The following is a 14,855-nucleotide window of genomic DNA, read 5'->3' on the forward strand; positions in this document are numbered from 1 at the left end:
CCTGCCAGTCGCCTTCGGGAGGCGCCCAAGGAAAGCGCTGCCCAGCCAGAGCCCGCACCCAGAACCCCTGCCCCAGCCCTGAACCCCTCATTTCTGGCCCCACCCCAAATCCCTTCCCCAGCTGCGCTCGGGCCGGTCCCTGGGGACCCGCTGAGTGAAGGGAGAGCGAGAGGCGGCCCAATGGTGGCGAACTGGGGGCTCCAGCCCGATCTTCTTCAACGCCCCCGCGGGGAGAGAGGCCCAGGGCGGGCAGTCGCCCCTTGTTTTCCGTACAACATGGCGGCGCCCATGCCCCTCTCGACTGCCAGAAGGAAAGTTGACCGAGTAAACATGAATACTACTTCCGGGGTTATTCGGTCACTATTTGAACTTTGAGACGCGCCCTTCCCCTTCCTCTTCCGGTCCCGGCGAGACCAGGTATGGTGGTGTCCCTCTCCCGACCTATGCTGGGGAGTTGGGCCGATCCGCTTCCATCCGCGGATCGGCGGGTCCGGGCGGCCTCGGGCTGAGTTCCGGGCGGGTACCCGGCTGTGTGGAGCCGCGGGAGGGCGGTATTGGGGAGCGGGGATCGGGTTGCGGCCCGGGTGGAGCCTCCGGACCGGGGTGTCCCGTGCGGGGCCGCGGTTGGGCTCGCGCTTGCTGGTTACAGCGCATTCCCCGCACCTCCTGCTGCGGCCTTGCGAGCCGCTGGGCCATCGACAGGCCCCGGGGTTACGGGAGGCTCCGGAGCTGGGCAGGGCCAGACCCACGGGGTGGGGGCGCCTCACCTGTTTCCCCCGCGGCGGGGGCGCCAGGTAGGGAGATCTTGTGTCAGAACGACCGGGGGATAGGCCTGGTGGTTACAGAACTGTCGCTTAATGGGCAAGAGATGGGGAGCAGGCAGTTCTGGGTGCTGTGACAGGTACAGGGGTTTACATAGGTGTTAACACACTGATTCCACAACATCTGAACATAGATAACTTGTTACTTCCTCTCCTTTATAACGTACTTTGAGATTTAGAGGAGAAAAATGCTGAGACTGAAAGCTTCTCATTGTTTTTGTGTTTGTGGGATTAGTACTACATCTTTACTACTAGCAGGTGTGAAACCTAAAGCATTCTCCTGCCCATGTCAAACGTCAGTGTATTGGTGTTGCCAGGGCCGTTAAAAGTAATATGATTCACTGATGATGTCACCTACTTTTTGTTGTTCAAATTCCCCACAAAAAAAAGGTTTAAACTTAGTGATGAAATATCGTTGTGAGACTAATGCTCTTTCTCTCATTGTTTTATTTAGATATAAAAAATGGTTCAGCGTCTGACATACCGTCGTAGGTTGTCCTACAATACAGCCTCTAACAAGACCAGGCTGTAAGTAAGATGAGAGTTTGAGAGTTTATCTGTTTGAATCTAGTTTTTTACACTAATTTCATGTTTCTCTGATGCACACAGATCTCGGACACCAGGTAACAGGATTGTTTACCTCTACACCAAGAAAGTTGGCAAGGCACCAAAGTCTGCATGTGGTGTGTGTCCAGGAAGACTTCGCGGTGTAAGTATTACACTCATTTACCTGGTCATTTTTGGTACCATGGTCACATACTTCAGCTCCCACTGTTGGTGACTTGCTGTGTGATATTTTTTTTGCAGTTAAGTATCTTGCCTAGTGCTTTTCAGTCTTTAGTTGGAGATGATGCTTACTTCATGTACATGTTGTGAGGATTAGTTGTTAAACCTCTGAAAACTTAAAGCATTTAATGGATAGTTATGCTATTTTTTTCTTAATTTTGGTGCTCATAATCCACAACATCTGAGCCCCTTTATCTTAAGGGATAAGTAGCAAATGCCCATACAATAAAGTTGGGCGTGGATAGGGTTAGCAGAATTCATTTTTTTAAATAACTTTAGGTGGATGATACTTATTTTAAGTGACTTTTTTAAAAATTGATTTAAATGTTCAGTTGCACTAAATTCTGGGGGTGTCAAATCATCATTTATTCTTAAGCAGAATTTTTTTTACTTTGTTTATCTGTAAATTTCAGTTATCAATGGAAATATTTTTTCATTGGGTCAAGTGGGGGGATGAAATTGCAGTTTACTGACATTTAGCCAAAAAGCTAATCCTTGCTAGTCTAAACATAGATAACTATCAAAGGGATACTGTAGTAGGATAGTTCATGATGTAGTTCTGTGTGCAGATTGTGTTCAATCAAAAGTGAGTTATAGTAATGGCAGTATTTTAAAAAAACTGTTCATATAGCAAAGGTATAATTTTATTTGTACAGAAAGAAGGAAATTGATTTAATCTTTGCTAGGGAGGCTTCCAGTATATCACTAACTTCGCCTCCCGCCCCCCCCCCCCCCAACAAAAAAAAAACCACTTAAAAGGGTTTGCAGGTTCAGTTGTAGCAGTGTGAAAAGTGACATTTTGAAGGACAATGTCTATTCTTAGAGGGGTAGCCGTGTTAGTCTGGATCTGTAAAAGTGGCAAAGAGTTCTATAGCACATTATAGACTAACAAACATATTGGAGCATGAGCTTTTGTGGGTGAATACCCACTTCATCGGATGCATCATGTCCATTGTATTTGATAGAAGACTGATATATTTGTAAAGAGAATATTTGGGAGTTTATTTTAATTTTTTGTAAAAGAGGTTCTTGTTTGTAGTACATGGACTGCTTGTTGAGGGTTGCTAGAAAGCTTGTTTGACCACATGATACCAACTCTCCTTTTTTCTAGTGCAAAATGGCTTTAAAAGATAGCTAGTATGTAATGTCCAAATGTCATTTTTCAGTAAAAGCAATTGAAGTGCTTTCTACAGTATTAAAAGTTATTCCAAATGATGTGATCTACAGTTGATTATGTTGGTAAAGAATATGTAAGATGACTTGAAGCGTCAGGTTACATGTATGTAATGCAAATTTCCTTAGTTGTGTTACTAACACTACCACATTGGGTTATTTAAAAAATGATAAAGTCTTAGAATTTATTTGTATAGTCTAATTCTCAGCTTCACTTCCAGGTTTTATGCAGTATTTTGGTTGCAAACTCTCCACTGTAATATATACACATGAGCCCAATCTACTGACATGTAACTGTACGATTGGGAGAGATCTTGGACCAATAAATTATCAAAATAGGGACTTTTTAGAAAGATATTTGCAGTGAAGAGATATTGCAAACAGCTGCATCTTGTAAAAGCATATCTTGCACATTCAGCAGCAGGTTTTTTTTCAAGAGAAACTGCTCAACATGCTTATGCTTAGTCTGAAGTGACATGCTTAAATGGTGTGCTTGATTTTCTTTGAATATGGCTAGTATCCAAAAAGTATGCATGATTATGAATTACTCTGTATGACACTTCAATTTTTGCTCCACATAGGTTCGTGCCGTGCGCCCTAAAGTCCTTATGAGGTTGTCAAAAACAAAGAAGCATGTTAGCAGAGCCTATGGCGGTTCCATGTGTGCTAAATGTGTTCGTGACAGGTAAATTTAAAAAAAGCTAGGCAACTTTGTCATAAATATTGGTGAAAATGTGTGTGTGTGGAGGGGGGGGGGATTACTGTTCTCATCGTATTAGCAGTAATACATTTTTCTTCTTATAGGCCAAATTTTTCAGACCTGGGTGCTTAACAGTCTTTTTAACAGTATATTTCTCTTGACTGATCTGAAATGGGTAAACGTGGGACTGTGAAACTCAGCAATGATGTAATAATGTAGATGTATTTATAGGTACAAAATCTTGTTTCCTGGATTCCAACTGGTTCCTGCTTTTACTATCTTTTTTTAAATAAAGGTTTTAGATTCTTCATTGTAATTTGCCATCAAACATCATGATGTCCCTTCTATATAAACCTGAACTTCGAGTTCTCTCCTGAATACTGATTGATAGAGGAGAGAGGTATAGTTATTTAAGGAAAGCATTAATGTCAAAGCTGACCCTGTTGAAAAGTATGACATTAGTTAAACTATCTACAATTCACTGTCTGTCTTAGGGCTAAATTGGCACTGCTGCGATCAGTGCAGCAGCAGTGATTTAGTGAGTCTGGTTAAGACATGCTCAGTTGATGGGAGAGTGCTCTCCTATCCACTTCTGTAATCCACCTCAAGAAGCTATGTAACTTACATGGACTTAGCGCCTTAGTGAAGACAAGTCCTTACTCTGCATACATAGCAGATTTTCTTACAACTCAATTATTTTAAATAGTTCTGCCTGTCTTGTGTGAACTGTGACTAAGAATAGATAAAAGTTGACGTGTTTGGCTTTTTCATGCTGTTCACTGAACTCAAGGCCTGATAATTGTCCCTGTTACCTGCACGCTGAGCATCTCAGCATTGATGTAATGGCTTTACTATATGGATAAATTTTATACTGCACACTAGACTAAGGCCATCTTAATTAATTTTATAGCAAAGTGCCAATGTGTATTAGCCACGTCATAGACAGATAGAACAAAAAGGTCCCTGGTGCAAAGAGTTTTGTCTATGCACGTGTTAGACACATTTGATTCCAGATCTCCAAAGTTAAAAGGTTAACATGCTTGAGCATTACTGTGTTATGTCCTACAGAAAAGGTGATCTAAACTGTTTCAATTAAACTGTTTTTAATATTGATTAACTGGGAAGGTGATAATTCCAGGGTTGTTTTTGCTATTGGGTTACAAAATGATTCTCTGTATCACGTAAATAAATCTGCATATGGCACTGGAGGGAGTTGCTGTTGTTAGTGTGGGGAGAAAAGATCCTGACTACCATGCAGGAGGGGAACAGGAGTTCTGGGCAACAGGAAGGAGCCACAGACAGGACATCAGTGTAACAAATATCTGCTGCCATGTGGCAAGGCACAGTTCTAGTATTTATTTTTGGGGTGGCTCTTATATCTATATAATTAGGGATGGGAAGAGTATTTGTACAGGCATAGATTTGAGAATCAGATTAATCCTGTCACTAGTATTTGAGCTTGCTTAGACTAACAGGAGCTTTTTTTAATGAGATTGTTAAACTACACTTCAGTGTCACTTAACCACCTTTGTATTAAGTAGTAACTAGAAATATTCCTACAGTATATTGGTGTTTGGGTATGGCAAACCAAGCAAGCTGTCTGATGACTTAAGTGTTCAGTCTTTTTAGGCTTGAGATCCTCTACGTAATGACCATGTCTAGCCTACAAAAATAACCATGTTTAAACATGACTGTTGTCTCTTTTTGCATGGGGGAGGGGGGATGTAATCATATAGGGGGAACTGTTTTAATCCTGAAATGCCTAGGCCTTTGCAGTTTTCTGACATAGTTTTTTCTTGGCAGAGTGGGCAGAAAAAAACATGAGGCCAAAAGCATTTTTAAATTCAGATGGTATGCATGTCATAGTTCAGTAGTCTTGGGAACAGCGAAGAGTGCAAGTAGAAGAGTTCTAAAACTAGGTTTTAGGTATCATTTTGTGCTTAATAGCTGAGTTTGGAGAAATGTATCTAATATCAATGCAGAGTTTATATATTAGAGCTAATGAAGGCTTTTTCTCTTCCCTAGAATCAAACGCGCTTTCCTTATTGAGGAGCAGAAGATTGTTGTGAAAGTATTGAAGGCACAAGCACAGAGTCAGAAATCTAAGTGAATCTCTTTGTATTGTCTGCCTAATAAATGAAAATTCAACTTTTCTTGTGTCCTCTGCCACTCTACACATCTCCGCCATCATTCTGCACATCTTCGGTCAAAGCTAGAAAGCATCTTCACCATAAGATTTGCTAAATGCAAAAATATCCTTTTAGTTCAGTATTCTAGTGTACTCTTCACAGTTTTCACAGCCACTATAGCTACTCTGTGAAGAGCTTTAAAGTCACTGCAGAGACCAGTTATGCAATTTTTTTAATGATCACTCAAATCTCTCTGTGCATATGGGAAGAATGAGCTTTCACTTTGCCCCCACTCAGCCCCCCCTTTCATGTTTTTGGCCTGCCACAGTACAAAAAAGTCTTCTGCAGTCTGAATATAGTTGAGATGGGAATGAGTTTTGCTGAATATGGATCTCACCTTTGTTCCACTAGGCCAGCCTGTGGGGAGAAGAGTTTTGTAGCACTGGTGGAGGAGCTGCTTAAGTGGCTGAGGGATGTCCTCAAATGTAACTTGTTACGCATCTCCTTGTCAGCAAGTTGGAACGTGTCATTGATCCTCCACTCTGAATAAAATTTTGTGATTTTATTGCTACTGTTAAATTCAGGTAACTACTACCATTTCCCAAAGTGCGGTGACTGGAGAGATGACTGGTTACAGGATGCTGGCTTTATCTGTTTGTAAATGATTCTACAGACAGCCCAGGGATAAAGAAACAAGGAAGGTGAAACCTAACTTTCTGTACTGGCTGCTACAGAGGGAAATCAAAATTTACTCTGAACCAGTAAGATAGGAGCTGTTGACCAGCTGACTGGGTAATACATCCAGGGAAGCAGCAGCAAATCCAACCATGTTCAGATATCACACAGTGCAATACAAGGTCTACGGTGCTCAGGAGTGTGAGGTTTTCACACCCAAGTGTTGTAGCTATGTATACTTAGGTTTTAAGTGTAGACCAGGCTGATTGAAAAGCAAAACAATGAGCCCCTGATTTTTAAAGGTTTTTTACTGTTTCTCCACTCAGTGTTGCAAGGCCCAAGTAACATGTCCAAGTCTCATTTTCAAAAGGGACTTGGGGTACATACATGTAACAAAAAACACTAAACAAAACTGTGGCAGCGAGTCTCAGCCCAGCTCGTCTAACTGAGGCTCATACTGCAGGGCTAAAAATAGCAGTCTAGATGTTCCTGTTTGGGCTTCAGGTGGGGTTCTGAAGAATCTTAGAGCCCAAGCTTCAGCCCAAGCAAGAACTATTTTTAGCCCTGTAGTGTGAGCCTGAGTCAGTTGGTCTGGGGTTCTGAGTCATTGCTAGAGTTTTTTGCAGTATAGACAGACACCTAGGTGCCTGTCATTGGAACGTAGGACTTAGTCCCCTAGGAGTCACTGGAACATAGGACTGTGCAAGGAATAAGTGATATAAGTGGCTAAGTCATTTTTTAAAATGGGACTTGGACATGTAATACTTACTTAGGTCTTGCAACACTAAGCAGAGCAATACCTGAATACCTTTAAAAATCTAGACTTGAGTGACTAGTCTCCAAAGGAATGCAATATTCTGTTAAGTAAAATACAAAATATTCTGCTAATATTGATTTTTACAGTGAGACTTCTTGTTTCCACAATGTAACAAAGTGGGAAGGGTGGAGAAATGGTTTCCACATTGGAAAAACTCCTGTAATGGTCACAAACCAATGCATGACCATCAGCTCGGAGTAGCTTTCTCACTAGCTGCAGTTTATCTAGTAGTAAAGTATAAAACTTTCCTTTTAAAGTGATCTCTAAAGGGAAAAGTAGGCTTGTACATTTTTGCTTTTTTCCCGTTAAAATATCCTTAAATAATGCCTAGCTCTTATACAGTGCTGTTCAGCAGTATATCACAAAGGAGGTGGGCATTATCTTTATTTTCCAGCTGTTTTTTTCCTTAGTAATTCTAGTTCTGTCTATGCTAGAAGACTATGATTTACCAAAATATAAAATATATTAAAAAAAAAAAAAAAGTCAAAAGAACACAAGCCCAATTATATTCGGCTGCAAGCTGCCTTTAACAGCTCTTCCCTAAGAGCAATATTCTGCCTATACTGTAACCAGCCAATATTCAAATAGGAAGGGGGAAGAAATAATTTAATATTAAAAATTTGACTAGGGGGAGTTGTCCTCAGTATCACTCATTGCTCATTCTTCCAATGTTACGGACCTCAGCCATGGTCACTTTCATGGAGGAACAAAGGTAGGTCTCTGTTTAAAATTTCTGAATAGCTGGGTGGGGTATTAACAAAAGAGGTGAAACAGTCCGTCCCTCAAGAGAACTACCTTTTCATCTACCAAGGCAATGAAGACAGTTTTGTTAACATTCTCAAACTGAATGACCATACAGCTATTTAAGCTCTTCAGAGCAGGATGCTTTATTATGTGTTAGTACAGTACCTAGCAATGACTGAGAATCAAAGACCATTTAAACAGCATTAGCTCCACCATCTCCAAGCCAGCTTGGAATGTGTTTTTGAAGGCTACAAACTACTAGAAAGATTTTGCCCGGGGATTGTAACAACTAAATTGTCTGAGCAGCAGAGTGTTACTATACTAAAGTTAAGTTTTCAAAGTTGAAGTTTGTATTCACTGTCTTTCTGTAATACAACTGCATTGGCTCTGCAATATGTTGAAAAGAATTGATTTCAGACAGAAAGGGAAATGAAGACAGGTGTTCAATCTACCCCATAAGTGGTTTTTCAATTAGATACGATTCAACATGCATGATTTACGTTAATGTCTGTTAGATTAGATTTCCTTTAGGGCTCTTAGGGGTGGGGGAACAATGGTGGGAAAGGAGTTAATATTCATGGTGAGCTTCCATTTTAGTTTGTATAACATCTTCAATTTAATTAGTGCTAAATAATGAACAGGCAGAAAGCAGTGGAATTAGGCAATTTGCTCTGAACTGGGGTAGGGGGGAGAATGGGAGGGGGTGTTGGAAGGAAAGAAAAGGAAACCAGTTATTAAAAATGAAACTTGAAGGAACAACAAGGGCAACTAAAATCTTAGTTTCCACATGCCATAGACATTAGACAAAGTATCAGGGAAATGATAATAAGGTTGTTAGATCTGTGGTGGTGTTTTTTTTTTTTTTTTTTTTTTTTTTACATTGATGACAGACTCAAAGCAGACAGTTGCAATTAAGATATCAAGGCAGTTTTTACAGGTGTGATGTGCCTCTTAACTAGCAACGTCTTCAAGATAGTCACTAGATTCAATTATTTAGAGACAAGATGTGTTTTCTTTTAGAGCAAGCTTGCTAAACACTGACAAATAACCAAAAATAAGTGGTTGACAGTGGGGCTTAGGTTTCATATACGTTTTATTGCTTCACCTGTGGAGTCAAATTATGCCTATTGAATACTAGCAATATTCCTATTTACAAGACTCTTTACAGATGTATAAGATGACATGATCCTTACCCTGATCCTTACCATTATCCTGCTGTCAATTAGAGTTTTGACATTAACTTCAGTATGAGTTGGAGCAGGTTGTAATTTACATATTATTGAATAATGACATCAGTGGTAGGGGGTTGGGCAGGTAATGCTGCTTTGGGGAGAGATGTGGAATGCCCATGGTAATGGTAGAAATTGCTTTTGTGTGTGTGGAATTCCTGCTTAAAGTCCCAAGTCCATAAAGGGATTTGTCGCTGCATCAGTTTTCCCCTAGAAAAACACAGGGTCTTCCTCAATTTAATAGGGTTGCAAATACATCTCAAGGAAGTAGAGATGATTTTTTTCTCTTTATGCTGATGATTAAAGGACAGTGATAATATTGGAAATGAATCAAAATCAGAATTAGTTTCAATTGCAGTATTGAAATTTGTTTCCTTTATTTCACCTTAATTACCTGTTCTTCTTTTCCCACAATTTAAAAAAATAAGATCATGTGCCAAACTGCATTTGATTAATTGTGGGCAGAAGCATGTCAGCATGCTATAAATATTCAGAGGGGCTTAATGCACTAGCTATGTCCTTTCATCCAAATTTCAGAAATCTTTTTGATAAAATGTATATTTTTCCACCTCCATCTCTTAGTCTCTGGCACTGCTGACAGTGCCATCATCCTTCCTCTCAAAACAGGGCAGTAACCTGGAAGTTATTTTTGACTACTACCTCCCTTTTGGTCCACAGCTCCAGCCTACCTCCAAATCTGCTGATGTTTCCTCCATAACATTTCCAAGCCAGGACACTTTTTTCTCTCCAGCTAGCTAAAACACTTGTCCAGGCCCTGATCGTATCACGTTCTGACCACTGTAATCACCACCTCTCTGGCCCACCTTGTTCCCATCTAGTCCTTATGAAACATAGTTACTAAGATGGCCTTCCTTGCCTGTTGCCCCAATCATCTCACCTCACTCTTAGAATTGTCCATTGGCTCTCCTTTAGTCTCAAATTCAAGCTGTTTAATCTCAAGGTCCTTCACAGCACATGCTGGGACTTAGGGCTTCAACCCCATGGGACATGCCCGGGCTCTGGGAAATAATCTTTGAGAATTTAAGCTCTGATGGTAACACATACTTTTGATTGAGGATACATTATACTGGGAGCTGTACAGAGAAAAGAGAGGGTAATTAACTTTTGATCTCATCTGACCTGGGCCAGATTTGAATGAATGACCTAGAGGTGAAAGGCTTTAGAACTAAACTCCAGTTCTCTGAAGAATCCTGTTTCCCACTGTTCCCAAAAACGTCTTTCGGTATATTGCTATTCTCCTCTGATACTCCAGTTAGTTCTCTTTCCTTCATTGGCTCAAGTAGTCTTTTACTGTGACAGGTCCCAGTATTTACCTTTTCTTAAAATCTGCATCTTATTTTTCTGAGCAAATGCTACAACAGTCTCTCCTGGGAACATCTAGAATATGCTAACAGATGGAAAAGATGTAAGATTAAATTACTGTGGACACAATTACTTTTGAAGAGTATGCCTACCACTCTGTGGCCACCTGGGTCAACTACAACTTATAATATATCAATTTAAAATTAATATATCAAAGTTGTTGGTGATGAAACAAACCAAAGACTTTTAACTAAGCAGATCAGAACTAGTTTCACCTCAGTTATGTTCTATTATTTAAATCTATTCAGACAGCAACAAATTCAGCTTATTAAGACTAGAATTTCCATTGTATGGGGTTTGCTGTCCTTGCCTGTTATGAGAAACTGCTGGGCACCACAAGTCTCCAGCTCTGGGCTCTCTTCCCAGCCCCATAGTAGCATTGAACAGTGCACACTTTTGTGTTCTGTCCATACACAGTACAGTGTCAAACACGGGGAAGAGAGAGATCACAGCAGTGAGGAATGGGGAGAAAAACAAAGAGAAGTGGTGTGGGGAGAACTGCAGAGAAGAATGAGAACTGAGAAAAAGAAGTGGGAAATAACTGAAGTTGGGTAGGGAGGAGAGGGATGAATAAAGCTGTAACATAAAGGGCAATAAGAAAGAAAAACACAGAAAGGCGAGGGAGGGGAACATCACAAGAAGCTAAAATGAGAGGACAGAAAGAAAAGGACAGGAAAAAGAAAACAAATGTGACCTCAGGAACGCTAGAAGGACCAGGCACAGTTCCACTGCAAGAGAGAGATCCAAACATAAAATGTTGGGAACCAAAATCTAAAATGTAAATATGAGATACCATTATCTAGTCGAATGTGATGGTTCATTGATTTCTTTCTAAATTCCACAGGCAGGAGCAACTTTTTATAGAATATCTTTATTTAATAGTTTTACATATGGCTTTGTTCTGCATTATTTGCAAAAGTAGTTTGTATTATTTATGTTTAATGTTGTGACTTTGTGTGATGGTTCTTGTAGTACCCAGGAGTCTGAGTCACCTTGTTACCCCCTGCCTTCAGCTGAGGGAAACTTGCCTATGCCTGGCTGGGTATCAATTCCCTAATAGCACCAGCTTTCAGCTACTCAAGCAATCTCCTCTGCGCTATGCCAGACTTGTCTTTGTTGGAGGTTAACAATAGATGCCCAGTTCTCAAGTGCCTTTGCATCATTCCCCAGTGATATCCTGACACTGGCTATTCACAGAAATCCCAGATCCTCTGCCCACATAAAATCACATAGCACTTATGATAAAACAAATGTAGGTTTCTTTAAGAAAGAATAGAGATTCTACTAGTAACAAGAGAGAGTGCTGGAAACAACCAGATACAATACAAAACAAAATCTGCTCCTATAAAATGTCACAGATGCCCAAAGACAGTAGTGGACATGACAAATGCAAACCAAATAAGTCTGCAGTCCATTACAACCTATAGCAGGGGTGGGCAAACGTTTTGGCCTGAGGGTCACATGTGGGTATAGAAATTGTATGGCAGGCTCAGGAATGCTCATGAAATTGGGGTTGGGATGTGGGAGGGGGTGAGGACTCTGGCTGGGGGTGAGGGCTCAAGGGTGGGCCCAGAAATGAGTTCAGGGTGTGGGAGGTGGTTCCAGGCCCCTAAAATTACTCGTATTCAAGCAAGTTCAATGGCAATCAGTCAGAACTATGTAATACAAACATTAAAATTAACATCAAGTTGACTGAGCCCCTGTTAAAAAGAAATGCTGCACAGCTGGATTCTTTTTATTTACCTGCTTATCTTTAAGGCTTTCGGGTTCACATGAGGAGGGGTGACTCACACAGGGGAGGTGATGGATTTACCCGACCCTCCCTGCCTGGGGCTCTCCTCCCTCCATGTTGGACGGTGTCCCTGGAACGGACCTGCCTCTGCTGGTACTTGGTGTGATGTTGCACTCAATATGATTTTATGAAAACACGCTAATGAGTGTGAATTTAATGTGACTGGAATATGCTTCATGCAAAAGGTCTCTTTTAAGGTATCATTAAAAAGCTTATAATCTACTGAGTGTGGTCACGCTATTTGTATAAATGTATCATTCTTGTATCTGAAACGAGAAATATGAAATATAACTCTGAAGTCCTATTGCAATTATGCAATGTGTGGGCTATTAATGATGTTTGGAATCTTGATGGCTCCCATTAACCAGGACAATTGACTGTAGATGGCGCTGTTTATTTGCAAGTCTTCCCGTGAGTCAGGCAGGAAAGAATGAAGGCTTGGGGTCTCAGAGGACATGTGACCATGTCACCTGATACTGGAATCCATCTTAAACCTGGTGATTTTCCATTTAGAAAGAGGGGAGGGGACCCAGAGAGACAAAAAATTCCTGCCTTGTACCAAAGCTATAAAAGGGGGTGGAACAGAACAAAGGGGACTGCAGTCATGAGAAATCCCCTAGCTACCAGCTGAGCTGGAATAAGGACTGTTACCGGGGAAAGGATTGGGCCTAGACTAGAACGGAGTCTAGTCTGTGAAAGAAGCGTATTGAAACATCCCTGAGCATGAGATTTCATCTGTATTCAGTTTCCTACTGTATTAGGCTTAGACTTTTGCGTTTTTGTTTTATTTTGCTTGGTAATTTACTTTGTTCTGTCTGTTATCACTTGGAACCACTTAAATCCTACTTTTTACATTTAATAAAATCACTTTTATTTATTAACCCAGAGTAAGTAATTAATTCCTAGGGGAGCAAGCAGCTGTGCATCTCTCTCTATCAGTGTTATAAGGGGTGGACAATTTATGAGTTTACCCTGTACAGTAACTCCTAACTTAATGTTGTACTTATGTTCCTGAAAAATGCGACTTTAAGCAAAATAATGTTAAGCAAATCCAATTTCCCTATAAGAATTAATGTAAATGAGGGGGTTAGGTTCCAGGGAATTTTTTTTCACCAGATAAAAGACTATATATATATATATACACACAAACAGAGTATACGTTTTAAACAAACAATTTAACACTGGTACACAGTGATGATGATTGTGAAGCTTGGTTGAGGTGGTGGAGTCACAGAGTGGGATATTTCCCTTACTGCTAAATGATGAACTAGCAATTGACTGAGACCTCAAGGGTTAACTCTCTCACTCTGCAAGGCAGCAGGAATGGAGGGAAATATGCACATTTCTCTTAAGTACATTGCCTTATTAATTAGATCAGTTTGCTGAGACCTCAGTTGCTGCAAGCTCCCTCAGTCCTGAGCCCTGCTCTATGGAAGATGGGGTAAGTGGGTGCAGAAACGGGGGGGGGGGGAGACATCCTGACATTAGCCCCCCCTCTTCCTTCCCTCCCCCCCAGCACAGAAAGCAGGAGTCTTGGCTAGCAGCTCCAAGGCAGAGGGCAGGAACAGCACATGGCAGTGGGGGGAGGGACACAGCTGAACTGCAGGCAGCTGCTGCACAGGGAAACTTTGAGGAGCGGGGAGCTGATTGACAGGGGGCTGCCGGTCCACCGTGGTTCCAAGCCCCCACCAGCTATCTGCAAGGGGCTGCTCTTCCTGCAAGCAGTAGACAAAACAGGCGGCTGCCAAACGACCTTAGAAGAGAGCATTACACAATTTTAAAGGAGAATGTTCCCTAGTTGATCAGCAACAAAACAACATTAACGGGATGACTTTAAGTGAGGAGTTACTGTATAACAGAGTAAAATGGATTTATTTGGGGTTTGGACCCTATTGGGAACTGGATGTCTGGCTGCTAGAGACAGGAGCACTTCTTAAGCCATTTTCAGTTAATTCTGCAGTTTGGGGTTGTGTGGTTCAGACCCTGGGTCTATGTTGGAGCAGACTGGAGTGTATGGCTCAACAAGACAGGGTTCTGAAGTCCCAAACTGCTAGGGAAAATGGGCTCAGAGGTAGTCTCAGCACATCAGATGGCAGTCCCAAGGAGGTTTCTGTGATGCAACCTGTCACACTCAGCATCATGTCTTCTCGAGGCAATACATGGGGGGGGGGCATGCAGGATCACATGCCCATTTCTGCCAGGATACACAAAGGATATGGTCAGCAGCAGCCTTTCGGAACTGTCCGGGAAGGAAGCGATGGGACCTGCTTCCAACTGCAGGGGAGGAGGAGAAGGGAAAGGGATGACCTGGCCCATGTCTTTGCAGAGCTCAGGCCAGCAGCAGCTCAGGCTCTGTGAATACGGCCCCTGCCTAAGGAGACTGCAGCACACACTGGGTGTGCAGCAGGAATGAGCTCCCAAAATCTTAAGAACCGGTTCCCTGCCAGGTCCTCGGTGGCACTTTGGGGGCGGGGGTTTGGTCTTCACTCGCTCCGGGTTTTCGGCAGCATGTCCTCCACCCAGAGCAAGTGAAGACCTCCCCCTTCCTCTCCCCCCTGCCACCGAAATGCGACCAAAGCAGTGAGTACAGTACAAGCCCCACGTGC

General features: G+C 41.8%; 1 protein-coding gene across 1 annotated transcript; it reads left to right on the top strand.

The window, feature by feature from the left end:
* The first annotated feature begins 368 nt into the window (after positions 1-368).
* RPL34 (ribosomal protein L34) lies at positions 369-5,633 on the top strand. The gene is made up of 5 exons (XM_030564557.1): positions 369-417; positions 1,276-1,349; positions 1,431-1,530; positions 3,362-3,465; positions 5,506-5,633. The coding sequence occupies exons 2-5, from the start codon at positions 1,285-1,287 to the stop codon at positions 5,588-5,590; spliced, it is 354 nt and encodes a 117-aa protein (XP_030420417.1). The 5' UTR covers positions 369-417; positions 1,276-1,284; the 3' UTR covers positions 5,591-5,633.
* Positions 5,634-14,855: the final 9,222 nt, after the last annotated feature.

The sequence above is a fragment of the Gopherus evgoodei genome, chromosome 5 (genome assembly GCF_007399415.2).
Source record: "Gopherus evgoodei ecotype Sinaloan lineage chromosome 5, rGopEvg1_v1.p, whole genome shotgun sequence".
NCBI lineage: Eukaryota > Metazoa > Chordata > Testudines > Testudinidae > Gopherus > Gopherus evgoodei.